The sequence below is a fragment of the Sturnus vulgaris genome, chromosome 6 (genome assembly GCF_052056855.1).
Source record: "Sturnus vulgaris isolate bStuVul1 chromosome 6, bStuVul1.hap1, whole genome shotgun sequence".
Lineage (NCBI taxonomy): Eukaryota > Metazoa > Chordata > Aves > Passeriformes > Sturnidae > Sturnus > Sturnus vulgaris.
The window spans coordinates 40,492,644-40,515,332 of NC_142248.1; the positions used below are offsets into that span (position 1 = coordinate 40,492,644).

Here is a 22,689-nt window from a genome sequence, read left to right on the forward strand (position 1 = left end):
TGATGCCCCAGCATAAACAGAAGCAAATAAAGTACTTTGAATCTGACCCTGAAAGTGCTGACTAATTATAATTTGTGCTTTAATACCTCATATTTGCCTCCACAGTGCTGTTCCCTGCTCCATTGCAATTAGCTCTGAATATGCATAGGCACACCTGCTCACGCTTTCTAGTATCTCCAGCAAGGGGTTGTATTTTAAACCGAGGAGGCAGACAATGCTCAAGGGAAGAAATGTCACATTTTACAGATGGGGAACTGTGATACAGGCTTCTGCATTTCTAAGTAGCTTTCTGAACATGGATATTTGCATATTTGTTCAGAACATCTGTGACTTAAGGTTTACAAGGTTTTTCAGGACTTTGTATATCATACAGCACCCTTTTCCCACAGTATCTCTCTTCTCTTTGATTCTTCATTGCCCTCAAGAAAATATTTCAAGACAGACCTTTGAACATAGAGAGATACTCTGTGATCATGGTCTGAAATGCACAAGCCCTTTCACTGACAGAGTCTACCAAACAGGACAGATCATTTCATGGCATAGTGAGAGGTTGCTTTTGTAGATAATATTGATGTGATGTTTTGTAAAATTTTTACCACATCTTATCATATCTCCTTGGCACACTTTCTGTCTGAAAGGCTGATTTTTGCTTCCTTACCTCTGAGCATTTCTTACAGGATGGAGTAAGAGAGTAAAGTCCTAGAAGTTATCAGTGATCTGAATTACAGATTAGACATAATGAGTTCAGAGCCCTCCCCTTTCTTACCAATAGTTCATGATGGCAGCTACTAACAGCTATTACCAAAGCATAAGTGTCAGTCCAGTTTGGGATAACATTTCTCTATTTGTGCTTCACATTCACGTCACTTTGTGTCGTGAGACCATGCTGCATACCTGCTGCAAGCAGAAGCGCCCTCTCCTGTGCAGAGGTTCATTTTGCAGGGAAAGAGGGAGAGTAATGCCATGCAAACCACCCACTTCCAGCAGGCACTGGAAGAGATGGAGGGGAGTGGTATCACATCCTCTAGACCCAGTGCAGAAGACATGCTGGGAGGTACAACTCTGGGAATGCTGGCACCTATATGCTTCCCTGCATGCCATAGAGGTTAAAAAATTATTGTATCTCTCTGATTAAGTCCCCCCACTCTTATTTGCTGCTATTGATTTGAAAATAAGACAGGAATTCCAAACTGTCAGGGAACTTTGGCATTGTTTCACTGTACAGAGGAAGTTTCCAAGAATACCTGTCCCACAGTGTGTGCTGTAGAATGACAGTATTCTCACTAAGAAAAGCCATTAGGTTCTGAAAGCCTGGTTCTGAGTTAGATTTCATCACTCACCACCCAGCAGAAGTTTGACATTAGGGTGTACATGAGAGCAGTCACAAGACCACCAACTGCAGAAGAAACTTGTCACAGGTAGAGAGTCTGAGTTCATTCCTATGGGGTTTTGCCAGCTTTGTAGCTAAATTGTAGCAATCCTCTTGCAGGATTTAATAAATACATTAATTTTATTTTATTAATAAATTTAATAAAAATTTAATACAGGACATTAAAGCATTTCTTAGCTAGGAATATAATTTTATAATTGAGTTATGCTAAACATTTGCTTAAAAAAATTGCAGTCTTCAGATATAACTTAAAATTGATGAATAAGCAAACAAATCACATATAGTGTCTGCAAAAACTAGTCTGGCCAGCTCTAGTTCATAGCCAGAAATTATTCACTTTGTGTTTTATAGTCATACTTAAGATCATCAGCAATGAGCTTATCTCCCAGGTACATTATAAATGTCTGAGACACATGTAAAAATAAAAAAATGTTTTATTTATATGGTAGCCCATTCTTCTTTTAGTCAATTGGTGGAAGTTATACCCGAGTAAATGCTGAGTATAAAAGAGTGAAATTTTCCAATCCCACTCCTTTACACTAGTGAGCAGTTTACCTGCTCTGAGCGTTATGTGTGGAGACCTGGCCATCTAAAGACCAAACTGGGAGGCACAGCCTAGGTTTGACTGTACTCTCTCTAACTCATAGCTTGGGCTGAGTTGGGGAAGTCGGGAGCCAGATCCATGTGGGTGCAGATCCAAATGGCTGTGTTGAGAACTGGAGATCTGATGTAGGAAGTGAACCCTTCTTCACAGCATGAAGCAGTCCCCGGTGGATCCCTGATGGGATCACTGGTGGTGTCTCTGCAGGAGGAAAGGGTGGAAAGACCCATACAAGCAATTCACCCCTCAGATCTGCTCTGAACTGAGAAGTGCCCTTTGCTGTGTATCTCACTCTTGTGCTGGTGCTGAGACCTTTCCTTTGCCTGTGTGGCACAGTCAGATACTGACAAAAATAGATAGTTGCTTGAATTATCAGACAAAAACCAGTCACTTTATCTGATGAGATATTTTAACAATATGGAATGTTTCTTGATGCCTGCACTCAGCCATACAGGTGCTTTTCTTTTTATCCAAAGAAGTCAGCATTTGCAGTTTTCTCATGTGGATGCATTGCTTGGTACCAGGCCCCTGACTCCTTCAGTATATCACAGAATATTTGAGTTTGGAAAGCACCTCTGGAGATTATCTAGGTAAATTTTTAAGTTAGATCAGACTGCACAAGTCTTTGTCACTTCTAAAGCTTTTATTTCAGAGTGTGTTTGAACAAAGAAACTCCAAGGATTTTCATTAAGAGAAGATGTATAATGACATAGTAATTTAGAACAGCATGCAGTTTCACCGAAGCAGCTGTTGCATCAGACCCTGATAATCCCTGGCCCCTGGCTCTATGGCACAGGGTTCCAGGGTTGGTTCACAGAATCATAGAATATACTGAATTGGAAGGGATCTACAAGGATCATCAAGCCCAGCTCTGCACAGGACACCCCAAGACTCGCACTGTGCTCCTGAGAGCATTGTTCAAACACTTCTTGAACTCTCTCAGGGTCGGTGCTGTGACCACTTCCTTGGGGAGGCTGCTCCACTGCTTGACCACCGTCTGGGTGAAGAATCTTTTTCTAGCATCTGACCTAAGTATTCTCTGACTCAGCTTCAGGACATCCCTCAAGTCCTGTCACTGTCACCAGAGAAAAGAGGTCAGTGCCTGCTCCCTTGATTCCTACCATGAGGAAGCCATGACAAGGTCTCCCCTCAGTCTCCAGGCTTGACAGACCAAGTGACCTCAGACACTCCTCATATCCTCCCCTCCAGAGCTCTTACCATCCTCATGGCCCTTCTTTGGTTGTTCTCTAATATCTTAATGTCTTTTTTATATTGTGGCTCCTAAACTGGACACAGAACTTGAGGTGAGGCCTCACCAGCTCAGTGCAGAGCAGGACAATCCCCTCCCTCGACACTCACTTTTTATCAGACGAAAATCATCAGAGAAGTTTCATCGAGGTCAATAGCTAATTTGCATCAATGTCAATCAGTTCAGAAGCCTGTACCTCCAGTTTCTTCTAAATTCACTGCTGTTATTCATTAAAGTTTGCTTTCAGACTATGAAAATCCTGAGGTCAGGGCACTTTGCATCTGTATCTGCAGAGATGAGTCACCAGTGCTCTGGTTAGCAGGGGCTGTCATGAGCCATGTTCTGCTGCTGCAGAATTCTTTAACAAGGGAAAGTTACAGATATTCAGCACTTTGCAGGTCTCTCCTTGATACCTTAGAGAGTTTGATCTCTGAGATGCATTTATAAATAGAAATTCGGAATTTTTTAATTAGCACCACAACAGGATTTCATGTTTTTCCAAGAAACAATCTCAATTAAGTATCATGTGGGCTACTTTTGATGACAAAAGCATTTCACAGATAAATACCAGAGGAGTAATTAAATAATTAAAAAATTAAGTACATAATAAATAGTATAAATTGAGGATATATAAATTTGGCATAATGGTTATTTGAAAAAGTGTAAGAATATATAAAAATAAAACATAATTACAGAAATATCTATGCTAATTTAAAGATAATAAAAGGTATTGTATTTATATTAAGACTGGTTAATATTAATTCAGTGCAGAAATATCAATGTCAATAACAATTTCAACATGTCACAGAAATACAACATTACATATTAAATGGAATGATGCTATGAAAGACTCTACAAACTCATACTCAAACTGATTAATGATCCGTCTGTTGAATCACATAAAAAGATGAAGAAGTTATTTAGATAAACATTGCCAGATTTGTATCACTATCTGTGAGCCTACCCATGTATTCTACAGATTCCTACACAGTAAAAGTGGGATCAATAACAAAAGGAAAGGGTTAGCTTAGTCAGAAATGAAATATGAATTCAACAAACATTTGGAGATGGCATAAAAGCAGTCCCTGACTCCATTTGGAAATATATAAATTTTCTGTATATTTCATTGCATTCTAGATCCGACTGCAAAACCAGTAAAATTTACTAATTGTAAACTATCAAGCATTACAATTGTACATTTTAAGAATTTCAGGACAGTACAAGATCTTGACTAATGCATCAGCAGTACTGTTGGTCTGTGTTATCAGTCCATTTTTTGCCCTCTAATTCTTCTGAATATGTCATATACTGGAGTACGAGGAAAATGTTCAAGGCACTTGTTGAAAGACTTACTTTTTTTTAAATATTTTCCATTGGTTAACCACAAACGATTACAGCAGAGCACATGTATGAGAACCTGAACATGTACCTCCTCAAGAAGCAAAAATTTCAACCATGAAAATAGTACATTGTTCCTCAGCATTCCTTTTTTCAAATTTTTCTCAGAAGATAAAACTGGTTTTATTTCATATGAGAAAAAGAGTCCAAAAAATAAGCTTTAAAGAATCCAATTTGAGTCAAGGTAAATTACTTAGTTTATTCCGCATATCCTCAGCAAAGCAGTATTTTCACCAATGGTGGGCAAAGTTTATTGTAAGAGACAAAGAGAAATGTGAATTACTGCTCCCGTAGTGTCCTCAAGGAGATTATGACCCATGCAGGACATGCCAGATGATGTGAACATGCAAAAACTTGTGTCCTGCAGCTGGCACTGGGAACCTTCTTATTTGTTCCAGCAGCTACCAGCTAGCTGCCACTTCCCTGGTCTCTGCCACTAGTACAGGCTTTCTGAATGTTGGATGAATCTGTTATTTCTTTGTTTATTTTCTTTGGCCCCGTTCCTCTGATTATATTGGAGTTTCCTCTCTTATGGTGTCAGTATTGTGATCAGTGGATGAATTTAGCCTGGATGAGTTCCGTCTCCATCTTCTCAGGCTCCTGTAAGTTTCTTCTCTGATGTTTTCACTGACCAGAACGTAGATGATTGGATCAGCAACACCGTTTGCAGTGCCTAAACACAGAAACACTGTAAAAACTGAATATACCTTATTTTCAAATGGACATGGACAGTCCTGATGAAACATAAAATATATGGCTCTTATTATGAGCATAACATGGTATGGAGCAAAGCAGATCAAGAAAATAAGAATAATGGCAATAGCCACATACTTCACTTTGGCTTTTTGATGACAAGTCAAGCTGCTGCTTCTTTTTGTAGTTTGGAAAATGTAGTAGTTTGTAAAAATGAGGATTGCGAAGGGTATGGCAAATCCAAATACGAATCTAGCAATGTTTAAAGAAGCGAATAATGTGTTAAGGGGCACTGTCTCAAAGCAGGTTTGTTTAACTTCCATGAAAAATACTGGAATGTGGATTAGTGCAATCACAGCAAAGAGAAAACAGACTGTTATGATGGCCGTTTTCTGTTCTCTTTTCCCCCTTGATTCCAGAGAATACACCAGTCCCATGTAACGATCCACAGAGATGCAGCACAAAAGCAGAATGCTGATGTAGATATTGCAGAAAAAGATGAATCCTGTTGTTTTGCAAGCAATGTCACTCATGGTCCACTTGTGCCCATTTTGCACGTAGATAATCCAGAGAGGCAAGGTACTTAAATACATCAGATCACACAATGATAAACTGAAAATGTAGATGGCATGTACTTTATTCCTTTGGATTTGTACAAACGTAAGCAGAGAAGTTAAGCAATTTGCAGGAAGGCCTATAGCAAAAACGATGCTGTAAACAGCAACCAGAAGTATCCGACTCTCTTCATAGGGCATTTCTGGGCAAGTGGAGTTAGTACTTTTGTTTAGACAATGTTCCATTATTCTTTCTTCAGCTGACACTTCCTGAGAATAAGAAGACAAGGTGGAAAGTTAGCACTGCATCACTTAAAAATGTGTCAGTAAAGGTTATGGTCTCATAGCTGCCAACTTGACATGTCAGTGGAGCAAGTGGGATGATGTTTTAAAGGTTCCTTTTCAGACATAAACTGAGAAAGAGAGGGTCACATCCCTCCACCTCTGAGAGCTGGACTGGATTTTGGTGGCTATGTGGAAGCTCTCTCAAGGGAAATCTGAAGTTCTGTCCCTGGACATAAAATCATCCATCTCTTTTTTGTCAGTTCCCATTCTAAAATCATACTGTTAATGCTAAAACCACCATCATTCCTCATGCCATGTATCACCTGCACCCAAAATCTCACATGAGGATCAGCCTACAAAAGTAAGGTAGATGAAGCTGTAGGGCAACTTAGACATACTTGAAAAAAAAACCTGGGTTCAGTATTGTCCCATCTTCAGAATGAATGGAGAAGAGAATCCTCACTGCCATGTGGAGAAGATGGCACAGCACTCATACTAGAGATAAGAGCCGAGGAAATGGCCTGGAATGGTGTCAGGGGAGGTTTAGATTGGATATTAGAAAACGATTCTTAACCCAGAGGGTGGTTGAGCTGGTGTTAACTTATGAACACAGTGGTTGCAATAAGGGCTGGTGGTGACGAGTGTTTTGCTGCCACCTTTGGTGGAGGAGGAGGGGTCTCTTCTGGGCCCCCTACCAAACTGCTGTGTAGAGGGGATTAAAAGGGTGCTTGATTTCAGGGTCAGCAGTGGCTCTCTGCCCAGGCCTCATCTGTGAGCTGACATACAGAGCTTGTCCTCGAATCAAACACGCCTGGCAGTGTGAGCTACCGTACACCTGGACACCACAAAGGGTCTTGGAGACCTCCCCTTCCATGGTAAAGCACAACAGGTGAATAGTCAGGCAGATGGTGACAGCCAGGGAAGGGACATGGCACAAGTCACACACCACCTTAGTTACTCATCAGCTTGTCTACCTCACACATTCCAATAAAAATACTTTCAGGAGTGGTTGAGGGTGCTCTCTCCTTCCTTCCTCCTGGCTTTGCACATTTCTCTTGAGCCTGTGCTTGTCTGAATATTCTCCTTTCTGTTTGCCTCCCCCCAGAGCAGTCAGTGATGGTGCATGGCAGGAAACAGTAGAAGACTTCTGTGGACACGTGGCTCCTAGTGCTTGTCTTGCCTCCTACCCTCCCACTTTTGCTCCAAGTCTCCTTTCCATGCTCAGCACCCATGAGGGAGCCTCAGGAAGGAGATGCCTCTGGTTTTCTAAGCTACCTGTCTGGAGCAGGAATTTTTCCTTGGTGTTTGGCACAGAACTAAGCCACAGGGCTGGGGCTGAGCCGAAGAGAATTTCACCTGTAAATGGCTCTCAGCTCCCAAAGTGCAGCCACAGGTGTGGACTTAAACTCCACAAGAAAAAGCCAGTGCTGAAGGACTGGCCTGAAGCTTTGGCCTGCCAGCTTGGGAGCTTGTATCCTTCCCAGCAGGAATACTCTACATCCCAGCCCAGTATAAGGAAGGAGGAGAGGAGGCCCCTCATTTGCTCGACTCCTCACCTTCTCCAGGCTCTCAGCCCTGTCCAGGGAAGAATCTTCTTCCACTGGCCACTGCATCCACCCCCAGTTCACTTGAGCAAGCTTCACTTGCCTCCACTCAAGTCTCAGGGCCTTCAGAAAGGTTTTCCCCTCAAACTGAAGATCACAAAGCAGCACTCAGCAGACAATTTATGAAATTTCTCCTAGTGACATTTTCCCTTGTCCTGACACACCCTTAAGGGGAAGGAAGTAGCACCACAATCCACTTGTGGCTGAAGTCGACTCCTCCCTCTACCTATACCCCTCTTCAATTGAAAGCACATTTATATCTTCTCATACTTTCAGAGTTTAATATTTTGATTCTTGGCTTAGCCCAGAAGACTTCGAGTTCTGTCTTCCTCTGGGATGTCAAGGCTAACCTGAATCTCAAATATTAGTTCAAATGAAAACCAGTAATAACTACACAGATGAAAAAAAACAACTATACTCCATTTTCTATTAATATTTGTGATGATCAGTTTTAGTTTGAATACCAGAACTCAAGAGATTTATCACACCCAGTAATTTTCAAGCATTTATAAAGGGTCAAATGTAGTGATGATGACAAGGATGAGCAATATCCAAGAATGCGTTTGTGAGGTACAAACTATTCCAATGAGTTATCTTTGCTGCCCTGTATTGTTCAGTTGTGCAAAGCCTCTCCAAAATAACTGATTTCACCTTTTTGTGGTTTATCCTGATCTGCTACATCTCACCAGCCATAACAAGGTGTTACAGCAGGCACCGGCTGTGTTTTGCATCAACAGCTCAAATGCTTTTTTGTCAGCACTCTGAGGCTTCTTCCTGTGTGAGAGTGTGCACGAGACAAACCACAGTGACAAAGTGCACGTTCCTCACCTTCAAGATGTGCAAAAAGTCTCATCTTCAAGGACAGAGAGGTCATGAAGCACCTGAGAACCAATCACTGGAAGATGGGGTAATCCACTAAGATTTGCTGCATGCCTGCTCTGTATTTACACTCTTACATTTCTAATGTTCTTGTGTTGTGTCCATACTGTTAGACAATTAGATAATTATGTTTCATACTCCTAAATGCAGTGGCTCCTGCTGCTCATTTGGGCCAGTTGCATTAATCTTTTCTCAAGAAAAATCTTTTCAGTAACACTGAAGTGTAAAGAAAGGGAAGTGAAAGCAAGGAGGAAAACAAAAGACTTTACTTTGTCCATTTTTAAAATATTTGTGTATGAACTGCTCATGTGAAACTGTTTAAATTTCCAAAGGAGAAGTTGGAGTGATAAAAATAGCTGCTATTAGAAAAAAGTAAAAAAAGAAAATTACAGATATGGCTGCAAGGAAGAGAAGGATAAGTCAAAAAAACCACAGTAGTTGGACAGAGACTTGTTTAAAGTCTTTGGTGTAACTCACCTTCTGTACACAGGGACAGAAGAAAAAAAAAAAGGACACAGTGAAATCCATAACATGAATACAATTACAAGAGCAAAACACATTAATTAGCATATTTTTAATTTTCTAATATTTTTCCGATCATCCATCTCTTCCAGAAATTATTGTTAGAGACAAAAGTTTTGAGGCATTTATGTGGATATTAGGAAAAATTTAAAATAACCGCTATGATGGTTAAAATTAAAACAAACTTTCTCTGCACTTTCCTTCCTGTCCCCAGTATCTGTAGAGCAAAACAACCTGCATGTTTTAAAGCAAAAATTAACCTTCATTGAAAGAGGACCTGAGTTTCTCTTGAGGGATTTTGTGTCCTTTTTTTAGCAGAATGTTGTGCTGGAAGGATGTGACACAAGGGTGAGAGCAGGATGTCAGTGGGACACTCAGATCTAATATTGAAACACATCAGTTCCCAGATGTGACGTTTATGCCACCTACAGTGCTCGTCAGCAGCAATGTCACTCCTCCCAACGTCTGAGCCTGGGCTTCTCCTTCTCTTGCAGAACTTACACTACCTGCCTGTAAAATATCAACTCACAAACTTTTGGGTCTCAACCTGAAAGCAAGAAATTGCTGTGGATTATTTGCTCTGCTGTTCTTGAAAGAAGGAAAAATGTTTATGGTGTCTTTGAATAGAAGGAGATTGTGGCCATTTGCCCATCAAGTCAGTGAACTGCTTTATTTTTTTTCCATTATTAATTAACAAATTAGTAGAGGAAGTCACTCCTATAAGCAAATCTCAGCATAAAAAGGAGGAACAGCTATTTCTCCACTTAGTTACCCATCAGACCAATCGTTTTTACTGACACACACAACACAGTGGGATTTGAAGCTATATAATTTGAAATTTGAACATAAACCCATGTATTTTCAAGCAACATAATTTCAAATTTGAACATAATATATGAATATATAATCTTGGCACTATATAGTTTCAAAACTTTGTTTAGAAAAAAACATGTTTTAAAGCTATCCTGGGCATCCAGCCTGAGCACAACTCTGTCCTAAAATATTTTTCTTCCACTGGTGAAGCAGGTAACTCCTCTCTTGCCTAGTGCTGTTTAAAACAAGTTATGGGGCATTTGAAAGGCTAAAAGCAGCAAGACCCTGGGATTAGTTATACAGCCTTAATATTTAATTCTGTGTTGCAGATATAATGCAGATATAAGGAGTCTCATAAAAATAATAAAATGAATATAAAAATAAATATAAAAATAAAGAAGATATTTGGTAGAAGAGAGAAGACATTAATCAATTCAAGAGGGGAGGAGCTCAGCAATCTTCCCTGCTGAGGAAAATGATACTCATTATGTATCATGATGAGGGAAAGATTTACCTCAAGGTAACACTGTTCATAGATGTGAACTCTCAATGACTGTAGCTTTTTAAATACCTAAGTGCAGGTTTTTACATATAGCCCTACATCTACTTCCCCCTTTCCACAATCTAAAAATCCCACAGTAGTACTAAATGTGCTAATTTGCTAAAATGAGCAGCTGTGGTTTTACTAAGGGGAACTGTCATAATCCAGGTTTGACAAAGGCCCGGTTTTAGAAAGTGATCCTTCCCTAATCTGGGTGTCCTAGTGCCATGGTACCTGGAGAGGGACTGCACAGCAGAGAAGGATGTCTGGTAGGTGGGAGAGAAAAAAATTGACATATTGAACATACATGTTGAAATATGATCCTGATACTGGGTTTAAGACCACATTATTCAACATATATAAAAACTGCTTAAATGTCATACATTGTAGATAGGGGAAGTTCACAGGTGAAAAACAGACTCCAAAATCCACCCGTACCAGGGGACTTTTTTCTCTGGTCTCATGATTCAAAGGCTATGAGTCAGGATTTTTGGACTTCTGACCTGGCAAAGTTTCTCAGTCCTCCCTGAGAGCATCAGAATGCAGCTACTGCAGGGCAGATTTACTCCCCAGTACCTACCAGCTTGTGTGGAAAAGATCCTAGAGCCAGAGGAATGGCTCCATGGCCAGGGGAAGCATCAGGAAGCCCAGAAAAGCTGTCATAAATTTGAGGCTAAACTATAAAGCCTGTCAAGTCAAAAGGCTGAGGAAAGTGTAGGTGTTAGAACAGAAGCAGTGAAAGTGAGCAACTGAGAGTGGATCTGCTTCACACCTGAAACCATCAGGCACTGGAGCTCAAAATAGCCCTAAAGCTATTGCAGCTTAATTGGTGGCCTTGCCATTGGGGGCTAATTGTATATAGCTTCTGTTAAACAAGTGGCTCATTTGGAAATCCAGCTCACCAAACTTTCTAACTGGCTTATGCTGGAACTACAAAGTTTTAGAAGAAGAGGATGAGAGTGGTGATTCCCGTTCCTCTCTCCTGCATCAGGGTGCTCAAGGATGCTGAAACACAGCCAAGTGCCAGCAGATTTGGCACTAAGGGCTTACAAGTGGATGGATACTGCTCTGGATTCCCAAAAGAGCAGGCTGGGTTGTTGGATAACAGGCTGGGATATCAGGGAACAGACTGTTTTAACAAGGTGAGGATGTCTGTCTGTGCTGGCACACTGTTAGAGGTGAATGTGTCTTATTGCCAGGTTTAAGGAAAATCTGACTTTAAGGAGCTGAACAAAGAAGCACCAACACCCATGTCCAAACCCACCAGTGTACCCCTTAAAAAGGGATGCTCTGTTATCCTTTAGATTTTAGGATTTCCCTAGCAGCTACTTATGGATATCTTCCTCCTTGTTCTTGGCCTCCAGGCCTTCAAACAGGAAACTCCTGCCGAACCTTTGGCACCTGCAGTTAGAAACACACCAGGAGCCACAGAAAGGCCCAGTCTAGAGCCATGTTCACCCCAAACTTCTGTGACTCAAAGTCATCTCTGGGGTAGCAACTGCTCAGCAGGAGTTGCTGGAGATCTCTGGTCTGAATGGATACATCTCACCCTTCAGTGAACACCAGGACATGGCCATGTGTGACACCCTGACCAATGCAAGGCATTCCTGAGCAAGCACAGGACAGCCACAGCCACCTTGTGCCCCAGAGAAGGACCTGTTCCTGCTTGGAGGAGCATCATTTGCAGACCTGTGAAGGTGGGATCTCCTTCAAGGCAGGCAAGATGGTCAGCCTGGGAGCAGCATGGCCAGCCTATGGCTTGTGGCATCCCTTAGCTGGCACCTCTGTGCTTCTGTGGGGGCCTCTGTTGCTGCCACACAAGAACAGGGCAGTGTTGTAGCAGAGTTGGTGTGAGTTTTAGTGACTACTCAGTTATCCTACCTTGTGGTAACTGGCTTTGCTTATTCAAAGTTGGCTGTGGATGGTGGCTGGCCAATGGCTCTGTTTGTTTCCCATGTCTTGGTTTATTTTTATTAATGGTCAAGGGTTGTGTCTGACCACAGTGTGGTCCTGTGGGCTGCTGGCCTGTCAGTGCTGAGCCCTGCCCAGGCTCTGTCCTTCATCATTGACCTGGTCACCTCCTGCAGCCTGTCATCACCTGGGTCTGTCTTTCCCTGTGTGTGGTCTCTGTGCCTCCATGGTTCATTCCTGACTTTCACCATCCTGCTGCTGCTTTTCTTCCCTCTGCCCCAAAGCAGTGGTTTTCAAACCACTGCTGTCTCAGGAGATTCACAAATGGTAAATCATACCTCTTCTGTTGCTCAAGTCAGAGGATGCTGGATCAGAGGCAAGTGTCCAGTGCCACCAGGCAGTGACAATTGCAGAGAATATTTATTCATAACCAAACACATCTGATCAAACTCCCAAATTCACAAGCTTCCCCTCTTCCTGCACTAACAGCTTCACTGCAATCATTACAGTCACAGGGATCACAGGCTCTTTCTGCATCCCCAAATATGTTTGTCTCTTTCATCCTCCTGAAATCTCACAGTCAGAGCATTACAGTAACTGTGCTGCAAAGTGTGAGCACAGATAGGATGGCTTCTCTTGGTCAGGAGTAGGAAAATGCAAAGATAGTGTTGAGCTTTGACCTTGTGACAGTAGGTTATGTCTTCCCCATAGGGGTCTTGGCCTTGCCCTTGTGGGTCTGTATGGAAGCTTCTGTGATGGCATCATCAGTGCTAAAGATGTTGCTGGGGAAAAACAGAGCAAAGAGTTGCCCAAAATAATTTCATGATTGGTCAGATTTGGGCTCACTGACATAATGGCTCCTACTGATTAGTCTAGCTAGTTTCATCTCAAAATTGTTTTAGTTTTGTCTAAAGTAGATGTCTCTGAGTAAGTAGGATTTGTAAAGCCTTGCAAAAGCCACAGTGCCCTTTTTACTTGAAACAATCCTATTTTTAACAGTGTCTACAAATGGTATTTAACAGTGCTCTGAACTTAGACACAAATATTTCCTCCTTCTCCATTTACCATAAAACACAATTTCTTAGTTCCTTTTTTTCCTCTGATTTGCTCTCAACTAATTGGAGAACTTCCATTTTCCTTTTTTGACATTTGGGGCACCTCCTGTAGCTACTTTACCATACCAGCAGCAGGGCTTTCCCCTTCAGACTTTAGTGATACCAACAAAAAACTGTGGCACTCAAAGATTCCTTTTTGCATGTACACACACCTCTGACATGTCTGTGAGCTCACTAACTTCTGCTAAATCCGTGGTGTTTTGTGTAATCCTCAGCTCTGATCTCTTCTGGCTCTTTATATGTCTACCACAAAGAGCATCTCATTCTTTATTGGCACACTTAGGGTCTACCCTGGAAGTTATTAATATAAAAATCCCAGTTAGCAGATATTTCCCAAAGCATCCTGACACTTGACAGCAGAATTATTTGTGTGATCATGGCGAGGCTGTAAGGTCAGTGTCTCCCAAGAGGCTTGGGAAGTGCTGAACCTGAAAGAGCAGTCTGCACTTTCAGGCAGAAATCTGTACAGAGCGGGTACAAAAATATATATTTAAATTTCTTTAAATATAGTGTCCTATGTACAGAACTTCAGAAAATATCTCAGGAGAAAATAAGTCTTGCCCATTCCATACTAACAAGCAGAATAAGTGGGGTTTTTTGGTTTTTTCTTTGATTTTGTTTCTCCCCTACACCTCCGTTCCTCGCAATGAACTTACTGAAAGTTCAAGAGATGCTGGTTTAGAGGCAGCAGCAGCAGATCTAAATGGAATTATAAGAAGGACAGGTTTAAAATAAACCCAGATATTCTTTGGTGTTTGGCAAAGTAGTCAACTCCGAAAATATTTGACAAGACAAAAAAAAAAAAAAAAAAACCAGAAGAAACAAAAGTTAATTTAAACTCCAGTTAGTCTCCACATTCCCGAGTGCCAGAGATCAGCAGTGCTGTGTGAATAAAAGGTGGAGAAAAAGAAGGAATGTAGTGTGTCCAATTAGTCTTTATAGACCAGCAGGTAAACTTGACAATTAACTGCCTGCCTTGCTTTTCCAGCAGAGTAAGGATGAGAGGAAAGGCTGGATGTGAACTCTCCTGAAATGAAACCCAGCATTCCTATTTTTATTATTATTCTGTATTCATGGCTCATGCACTGCAGTAATAGGTAAAGCTAACCTCACAGCAACCTCTATTCTGCCAAAACCCTTCAATCCTGATAATCATCTATCCCTGACTGGAACTAAAGTTGATTTCTAAGAGAAATATGTTTTTTATAGGAAAAGGAATTCGTAAAGAAGACAGGTAGGAAGGACTGCATCAACTGCAGTTAATTAATACAGACCCAGCAACTGCATCAATCACAAGGAGATTGAGACTACAGCGAGGCATCAACACAATCTGCATTTCTTGAGCACAAACACACAGCATGGAGAAACAGGGACCAAAACAGAACAAAGGAAAATGCTGCTAAATAGAAGCAATGCCTTGACTCAGAGATGGAACACTTACCATTTTTTAAAATTTTCTTTTTTCCCCCTGGTTTTTGCAGAGGAGGCAACGGAGTGCTCCAGCTGGTGCTGTGCTCACACAGAATGGCAGGAAGTATCTGGTGATAACACGTGCAGTCCCTGAGAGCTAGAAGAAGTTCTGTGGGCATGACTTCGTCAGACTCCCCAAGTGTGTCACTTTCAGTTGGCTGCCCACAGGAAGCAGAGAGTGTCCACCTAGAAGGAGAAACCGCCTTTAAAAATAAGTGTTTGCTGTCAAATTCTGTCACTTGTACAAGGGTGGGAGGTTGCTTTTGTGACTGCCAGACTCATTTGGGCTCCTGTGCTGGGAGTGCACCTAAATCACTGCAAACGTGCCCCAGAGACAAGGGACTGATGAAGTGCCCCAAGCCCTGTGGCTCCTCAGGGGCAGGGCAGGAGGTGCTGGTTTCTACACTGGAGGTAATTCCCACTCCAGTGAGACAGAGGAACTCACCTGAATGTGTGTGAATTGGCTGGGTATTGGAAAGTGGGAAATAGTATTAGAACCCATTAAAGGGAGTGGTGATAGGAGAGAAAGCCTATTGTGGTGCCAGCTGGGATAGAAAAGGCTGAGAATGCTAAAGAAGATTTCATGGTAGTTTGAGTACCTTCTAGACAAAGAGGAATTCAGTTGCAAGAATTCCTTAATAGTGAAGAGCATTAATAAGAAGGAGCATATGACCTTTACCAAGTGCCCTAATTCAGGCTTTGTGTGAAGGAGGAAGGAGTTCCCAATGTTACATTGCCAGCCTAGACCTTGTTTTTGAGACCTGTTCCATGTGTTTTTGCAGATGCTGTGTGTCACTCAGCCAAAGTCAGTTATTACCAGATTTATTAAGTTTTCAGGCAACTTCTCCATCAACTCCTACCAGTTCTACTTGCAGTGAGGTGCTTACAGGACCCCAGGAGGGTCTGTCAGTGCTTGCAGACTGCTGAAGACTAAGGTGGGACAGGAATGAACTATAGGGTGGCAACCTAAGGCAAGCAGACAATTGAATTTACTTTTGGTATCTGTATTGAAAATGAAATATTTCTTCTGAAACTTAAAGAAATGCTTGGTATGTACTTTCATTCTGGTGTAAAAAAGTTACTTTGGTTCTGTTCTGGAGAAGGTTTCTGGGGATGGGTCTTTCTGTAAAGAGCAATTTATTCTCAAGAACCAGAAGAAATTGGGGAAAAAAGAGGCTGAAGCTGGTTTCTATCTGTGGAGGAGAATAGGTGAAATTTCTGTCTGTACCAGCTCACCTTGACTGGACATATTGCTGGAACCAGTCTGCCTCAAACATGTGATTTCATGTTGTTCCTTCTCTGTGTCAAAATCAAACCCAAAGGAAAACACAATGAAAGAATAATGTTTCTGAAGTGACTACAGCTGATTTGTTTCTGTATTTGTCTTTCATTCAGACACGTGGGATAGAAAAGAGCAGAGTGCTCTCAGACCTGAACTGAAGAACTGAAGTTTTCATAGAGACCAGCGGGCTCCTCTATGGTATTTGTGATGTACCAGCTCAGGGTTCCCATTTGGCTACAATCAGCTGTAGGGTTAAATACCTGTCTGATTGTTTTCTGCCTGATGTTTGGTTTGGGATAGTCAGAGACACATTTACATTTCCGACTAGATTTTATGATGAAACTTTGAAAATTGCATGGTCCTCCATAGGGACATGAAAGATGACACATCTCTGTGCCCTTGAATTTTCCGGTCAGACTTGAAAAATATTGCTATTTATCTTCTTCATGCTTCTCTCAGTAGTACAGCCCCAACTGACATCACCCAAAACCATTCTCCTGCAAGATGAAGACTGATTCAAGATTTCATGTTGGAAGATGCTTTCAAAAACTTTTAATGAGATCTTCTATGACTGGAGATGAACACCAAGCTAGACCTTCTGTGGGTGGCAAAACCAAACCAAACATTTCAAGCAACTTTACTCTGTTTTCAGTAGAGATAATACAGCAATACAGCAATATAAATTTTGGTCTGAGCTGTATTGTACTGATCTCTTACCTAGTCAGTAAAAAAAGATCAGATGAAGAACCATTTAAAGCAGAGTGCAGAAACTCTCTGGCCAAATCCAATTGAAGTAAATGGAAATGCTTATTTTAACCTCAATGAGTTTATATTGGGCATTTGGAGAATATTTCTTTCTGCCACTTAATTTCTGGGTGCTATTTAGCTAGTTGCCTTTAAGGTAGCATGTACAAGAAAGGTAAGCTGCATAAGGGGGGTCTTCTATGCACTCTTCATCATTTTCCTACTGAGGTACAGTGACTGTCCAAACAATAAGAGAGGAAAGAGTCCAGCCTTGTTTTAACTCAGTTCCACATAACACAGATTTAAAAAATTTATTTTCACAGTATTATGATAGAGAAATTGTTTATGCACCACTGATCAGTGAACAGAAATAACTGGAATACTTATGGGATCCAATGTGTTTGAAAGACTTTTAGATTGAGATTTTCACTCCCCTTTTCTTTCATTTAGAAATTATCAAGAGAAAAGCAGGTAGGATATTTCTCTGTTCCACTGTGTATGAAAATGCTCTGTGTTAATATTATCTTCCCCTGGTTGTGACCAACAAGAAGCTAGAAATGAAGGAAATATCAGATCATCTGCCTCTCCTTCCTCCACCTGCAACTGAATGCAGTGTTGTGGTCATATATTACAAAAGATTACCCAGGAAGACAATTTTGTACATCTCTTTGTGCATCTCTTTTGTAGGTAACCAAGGTTCATTTTTCTTGGAAAATGATAGAGTATGACTTTAAATTTGTGGCATGGGAAGTGAGGAAATGAAAAAAGTGTCTTGAAGTACAGGTCTTAGTAGGAAACTGCCAAATGTCTGTCTCTTCTCCTGTTACCAGGCAGTGCACTGAATGGGGACAGATCTGCAGACCTGTCTGGTGAATGCAGCATAAACAGGATGGTAAAAAAGAATTTCTTAATCATAAGCAAGGCAGGAAAGTGCCCAAGAATCTCTCTAGGACAGCAGTGTCCAGGGACTAAAAAGCACTGAGCACTGAATTCTGCTCTGTGCTCCTGTGGCCAAAGCACTGTATGATCCACAACTGTGCCTGGCAAAGAATCTCAGTAGCTTGTGTTTCAAACTTGGTTGTCTGTGAAAGTGGCTGTGATGCTGTTGGTCTGGAACAGGAAGCTGGCCCTGGTGCTCTTCTCAGTCTATATCAGGGTCAATCATGGGTTGGATCCCTCAAGTCAGAATTTGTTAAACTGTGCTAAAACCAGCCAGAATGTGCTAAACTCTGCTCAGCTTCCTCCCTGCCACTTCGTACCTGCAGAATTTTTCCCTTACACATGGGGTGCATACACGTGCCGTCCTGGCAGCCAGGCCAGCTGAGTTGCAAAACCACTGAGCTGAGCCCAGCACAGAGCTTACAAGATTTCTGTCTGACCATGCACCCCCAGTCCATAGCATGCAGTCTGCAGGGAATGCAGAAGCCCTCCAGTCCTGCTGCTGGAAATTAAAAACATGGGACAGTCAGTTGCTAAGATTTTTGATTCAGTGGCTTTCCTACATGTGATGGGTGGGATGACAGTCAGATTCCTGCTTCTTAGGCTGTATAAATGCTTGCATCTCACATCTGTGTTGGGAAGCCCTCCTGCTTTAAGTTTGCCTGTTTCTGTGAGTGGTGTGTCGAAATTTGGCTGTTGTCCTCTTTCACTGGTGCAGTGTTGTACTGTGTGTCTCAGGGGTGGAAATCCACTAAGCTGAATGTGAGTGATCATGCTCTCCTCAAGGAAAGGTCTCTCACTCTGAAGAGAGAAGCTCTATCTATGTTTGATAGTCCTACCCCTTCACATACTGGGATTAATGTGGTTCGTGTCAGGAGCTGGCTGTCGCACAGAGCTTCTGAGAGACCTTTGACACCACTGACTTCTCTGGAGCAAAAATAGCTTTATCCTCTGTGTGGTAAGAGTGGAGAGGTGCCAATGTGTACCTTAGTGTCCTTGGGACGAGGTGAGGTTATATCTGACAGCTCGTTGGCACAGCCTGCTGCCAGTGGTGTGGCCAAAGCTGAGACAGCAAGTGTGCTGCTGCAGCTCAGGGAATTTGGCTCCAAACTTTGAAATCAGTCTCTGAACATGTGTGTTCCCAAGCATCTCAGCCCATCCACTTTGTCCTTTCATTCAGCTCCAGCTGTTGGAATAAAAGGAAACTGAAAACATAATGAGTTAGCAGGCACCCATCACTACCTGCCACAACTGCACCACAGGCTCGGCTCTGCTGCTCACACCACACGTGCAGCTTTGTGACAGACATGTCTGGCTTTCTTTTCTTATAAAACCTCTCCTTTTACTAAGAAACTCTTAACACCCACAGGGGTAGAAAGTTTACAGCTGTTCGTGCATGGGGAGGAAAAGGGTGCGGTTCAAAGAACACTCATTTTGAATTTTTTTTACAAACTCAAAGCAGCAGCAGTGCTGGGCCAAGACCTGAAATTGGTTCAACCCTCACAAATCAGAGAGAAGTTCAAGCTGGTTTTGCATCTTGTGCAAACAGCTAATGTGGCTACCCAGAGCTCTGTGTAACTGCAGGGCTCTTATATTTTTGGATATTAAATCTTGGGTTAATACAAAAACTGTGTCTATCGTGGAAACAAAGTCATAAAATTCATCCTTCCATTCCAAATCCTGAGGGAGCAGAGTGGCTGAAGAACAAGGAATTGACATACACAGAAGTGCCTCGGATAAACCCGGGGTTCAGATAACCCAAATCTCACTCAAACACTCTGCTGTAAGTGCAAATATTTTTTGCTGCTGTGGTTTTCCCCTTAGCCTCCTTCAGTTTGCCCTGCAGCCAGGCTAGACCCAGCTGATGCAGCAGGGATTCAAAGGGATGTGGTGTTTACATTGCATCAGCTCCTCCTGCTGTGGCCAGGGACCCTTGCTGCCAGCTCTCCGTGGCAAAGATCCCAAAGATCCCAGCAGTCCACCTTGTAGAGCTGCACCAAACCACGGAGGTGGGTGGCTTTAGGAAGCTTTAGGAGGCTTTAGGCTTTTGGGTGTCCTTAGGGAGCTGTTCCCTGCTAGGGGAGGATGTCACAGAGCTGGCAGGTGCCCGTGGGTGACCCTGACATGTCTGTGGTGAGGCTCAGCGCTGAGGGGCACCTTAGAGAAAAGCCGCAGACAGGAAAGAAGGAAATGCTTTGCAGAACAGAGATAACATAGCAAATAATGCTCTGTAAATGGTTTGATTTACTGATTTACACATGCAGGGGCTGCCATGTAAGCACACAGGAAAAGGAAATGGAATGGAGGAGGAGGGGGAGGAAAAAGGCAAGAGGACAACACAACAGGCTGGCAGGTTTCATTGGGAACAGGACTTCATGTGCTGGGTTTTGTCCTGAGCATAATGTGCTGTGGAGGTCTGCAGCCACACATGGACACTCAGCATTGTGAGCCTTTCGGTTCAGAAGGATCTCTCTATCAAACTGGGCAGCTTGCATCATCTTGAGGTCCTTCTGCACTGAGAATTCCCTGACGTATACAGCTGGAATCACCCTGGGAGCTCCAGACCTTATTGAGAGCAAGTCAGTTCCTGAGCTGATCTGAACTGATGCAGGAGTCACAGACGGTAGAGCTGTGAGCCATGTGTTCTGTTGCTCAGATTTTCTCAAAAAAAGAAGACTGCAGAAGTCTCTGTGACTTCCTTTGAGGTGAACCCTCTCCTGGCACGAGCCTCAGCAAGCAGAGGGATGCACACTCGTGCCAGCAGCAGGTCTCTCTGCAGAACCTCTGTGCACAAGTCATTTTTGTGAGCCTTTGCCAGACTTTTTGTGGTCCACCTGACTGCACTTCAGTGGGGGAGCTCACAGACCTGGGCAGGCTCTACTTTACAATTATTTGTTTCTTAATTCAGTCCACTTCCTTTGTGTCACTGAGCTCCAGAAACTGAGGCTCATATGTGGGTGGTGAGCTGGGTGATGATTCCACTCTGCAGTTGGATGGTTACCTCTGATGTCCTTTTTGAGGCATTTCCTCTGAGTCTTGGGGGGTGCTGGTAGGTGTGAAAGACGCCTTCCAGTCTCTGCTGGAATCATAGAATAGAATCATTTAGGTTGGAAAACACCTCTAAGATCATCCAGTCCAACTGTTAACCCAGCACTGCCAAGTTTACCACCAAGCCATGTCCCTGAGTTCCACAACCACACATTTTTTGAACACTTTAGTGAAGAGTTCAAAAAATGTATTGTTATAAGCAACTTAATGTTTTGAGGGAAGGAAATTACCTGTTGAAGGTATCATATTAGGCCTCTAACTAAAGTGAAAGATTTAGTGGGGCACCTATTTGGAGATATTTGCTTCACTTTTTCTCAGATAAATTCCCTGATACAGTCTGAAAAAGTAAGTATGAAATATTTCTTAAGATTTCTAGGTATGCAAACACCCCAAGGAGAAAGAAAATCCCAGCTTTTCCCCCTTCTTTTGGACCAGTTTTTCAGATCCTCTTACTCCATTATAATAACGGAACATACAACAGAAAAATCTACTGGAAATCACCCTTGAAAACACTGACTTTTGAGCTCTGGCACATTTTTTTCATTATTATCTTTCTGTAAATTGATCTTCCTATAGACACCTAGCATTTTGTGCTGTGTTCAGCAGTTTGCTTTCACTTAAACAATGAATTTACAGCCTCATTTTCCAAGCATGATTTCCATGTCCTCCTTTCAATGCTGGGAATGTACTTTTTGAAGATTGATTTGTGAAACAACCATATAAATTGGAAAGATTCTTCGACATTAAAAAACATCCCTTCCATCACCTTTTCTCCTGACACTAGCAGCTCCAATCATCTTTGAAATAAAATTACTCATGGAAAGACAGATGGTGAAGCTTCACCTGGTGCAGGGGTAGCACAGGCACATTTTAACATGTGACACTGGGGATGGAAAATCTGTCTGTCTGTCTGTGGTGCCTGAGAGTGATACCTGTGGTAGCTTCTCTGGAGTGAGTTTGCAGACCTTGACACCACAACTCTCTGTGCATTTCAGGCTACCCAGATGTGGGATGTTTTTGCATGAAACCTATGCTCAGCCAAACCTGCAGGTTTCAAGATTTTAAGAAATGCAAATATTTTATAATTCTTTGCCAGCTTTGGTAGTGCATGCTGTCAAATAATGGGAAGAAAACAGATAACAGCTCAGTTCTGGACTCCTCTTGTGGTCTCTTTTCATTAATTTCATTTCTGTCTGAGTTTTAGTTTTCTCTGTTTAGAAGATATCTGTGAATTCTTTTAGAGACTTCTTTTGCAGATATTTTGAGATGAAGCCACAAAAAGATACTGTAAGAGACCCAGTTATTATTAAAAAACCCAAATAACCAATTATAGATGTCTATATATAATGAGGCATGGAAACACCAGAGTTTTCCAGAACCAAATGACAATGCTCCCACTGGCCTGACTGAATGAAAGTGTCATGGTGTGCTGTGCCAGCATCACTGCTGTGGTCACAGGCAAACAGGATCATTGGCAGGAGAAAGGCAGGCTGGAGGCCAGCTGCATTCTGGAGCTGCAGCTTATGGAATACACATAGCAAATACCTGGGTGAAAATAAAGGGTGTCTTGTTATGCTGCCAAGCACCAAAGAGCACAAAAATGCAAGGATACCCATGAAATATGCCTGCCATTCCTCTGCAAAGGCACTTT

General features: G+C 42.1%; 1 protein-coding gene across 1 annotated transcript; it reads right to left on the bottom strand.

Moving 5' to 3' along the window:
- Window positions 1-3,975: 3,975 nt before the first annotated feature.
- GPR132 (G protein-coupled receptor 132) lies at window positions 3,976-15,076 on the bottom strand. The gene is made up of 2 exons (XM_014871333.2): window positions 14,997-15,076; window positions 3,976-6,155 (listed from the first exon to the last, which is right to left on the bottom strand). The coding sequence occupies exons 1-2, from the start codon at window positions 14,997-14,999 to the stop codon at window positions 5,148-5,150; spliced, it is 1,011 nt and encodes a 336-aa protein (XP_014726819.2). The 5' UTR covers window positions 15,000-15,076; the 3' UTR covers window positions 3,976-5,147.
- Window positions 15,077-22,689: the final 7,613 nt, after the last annotated feature.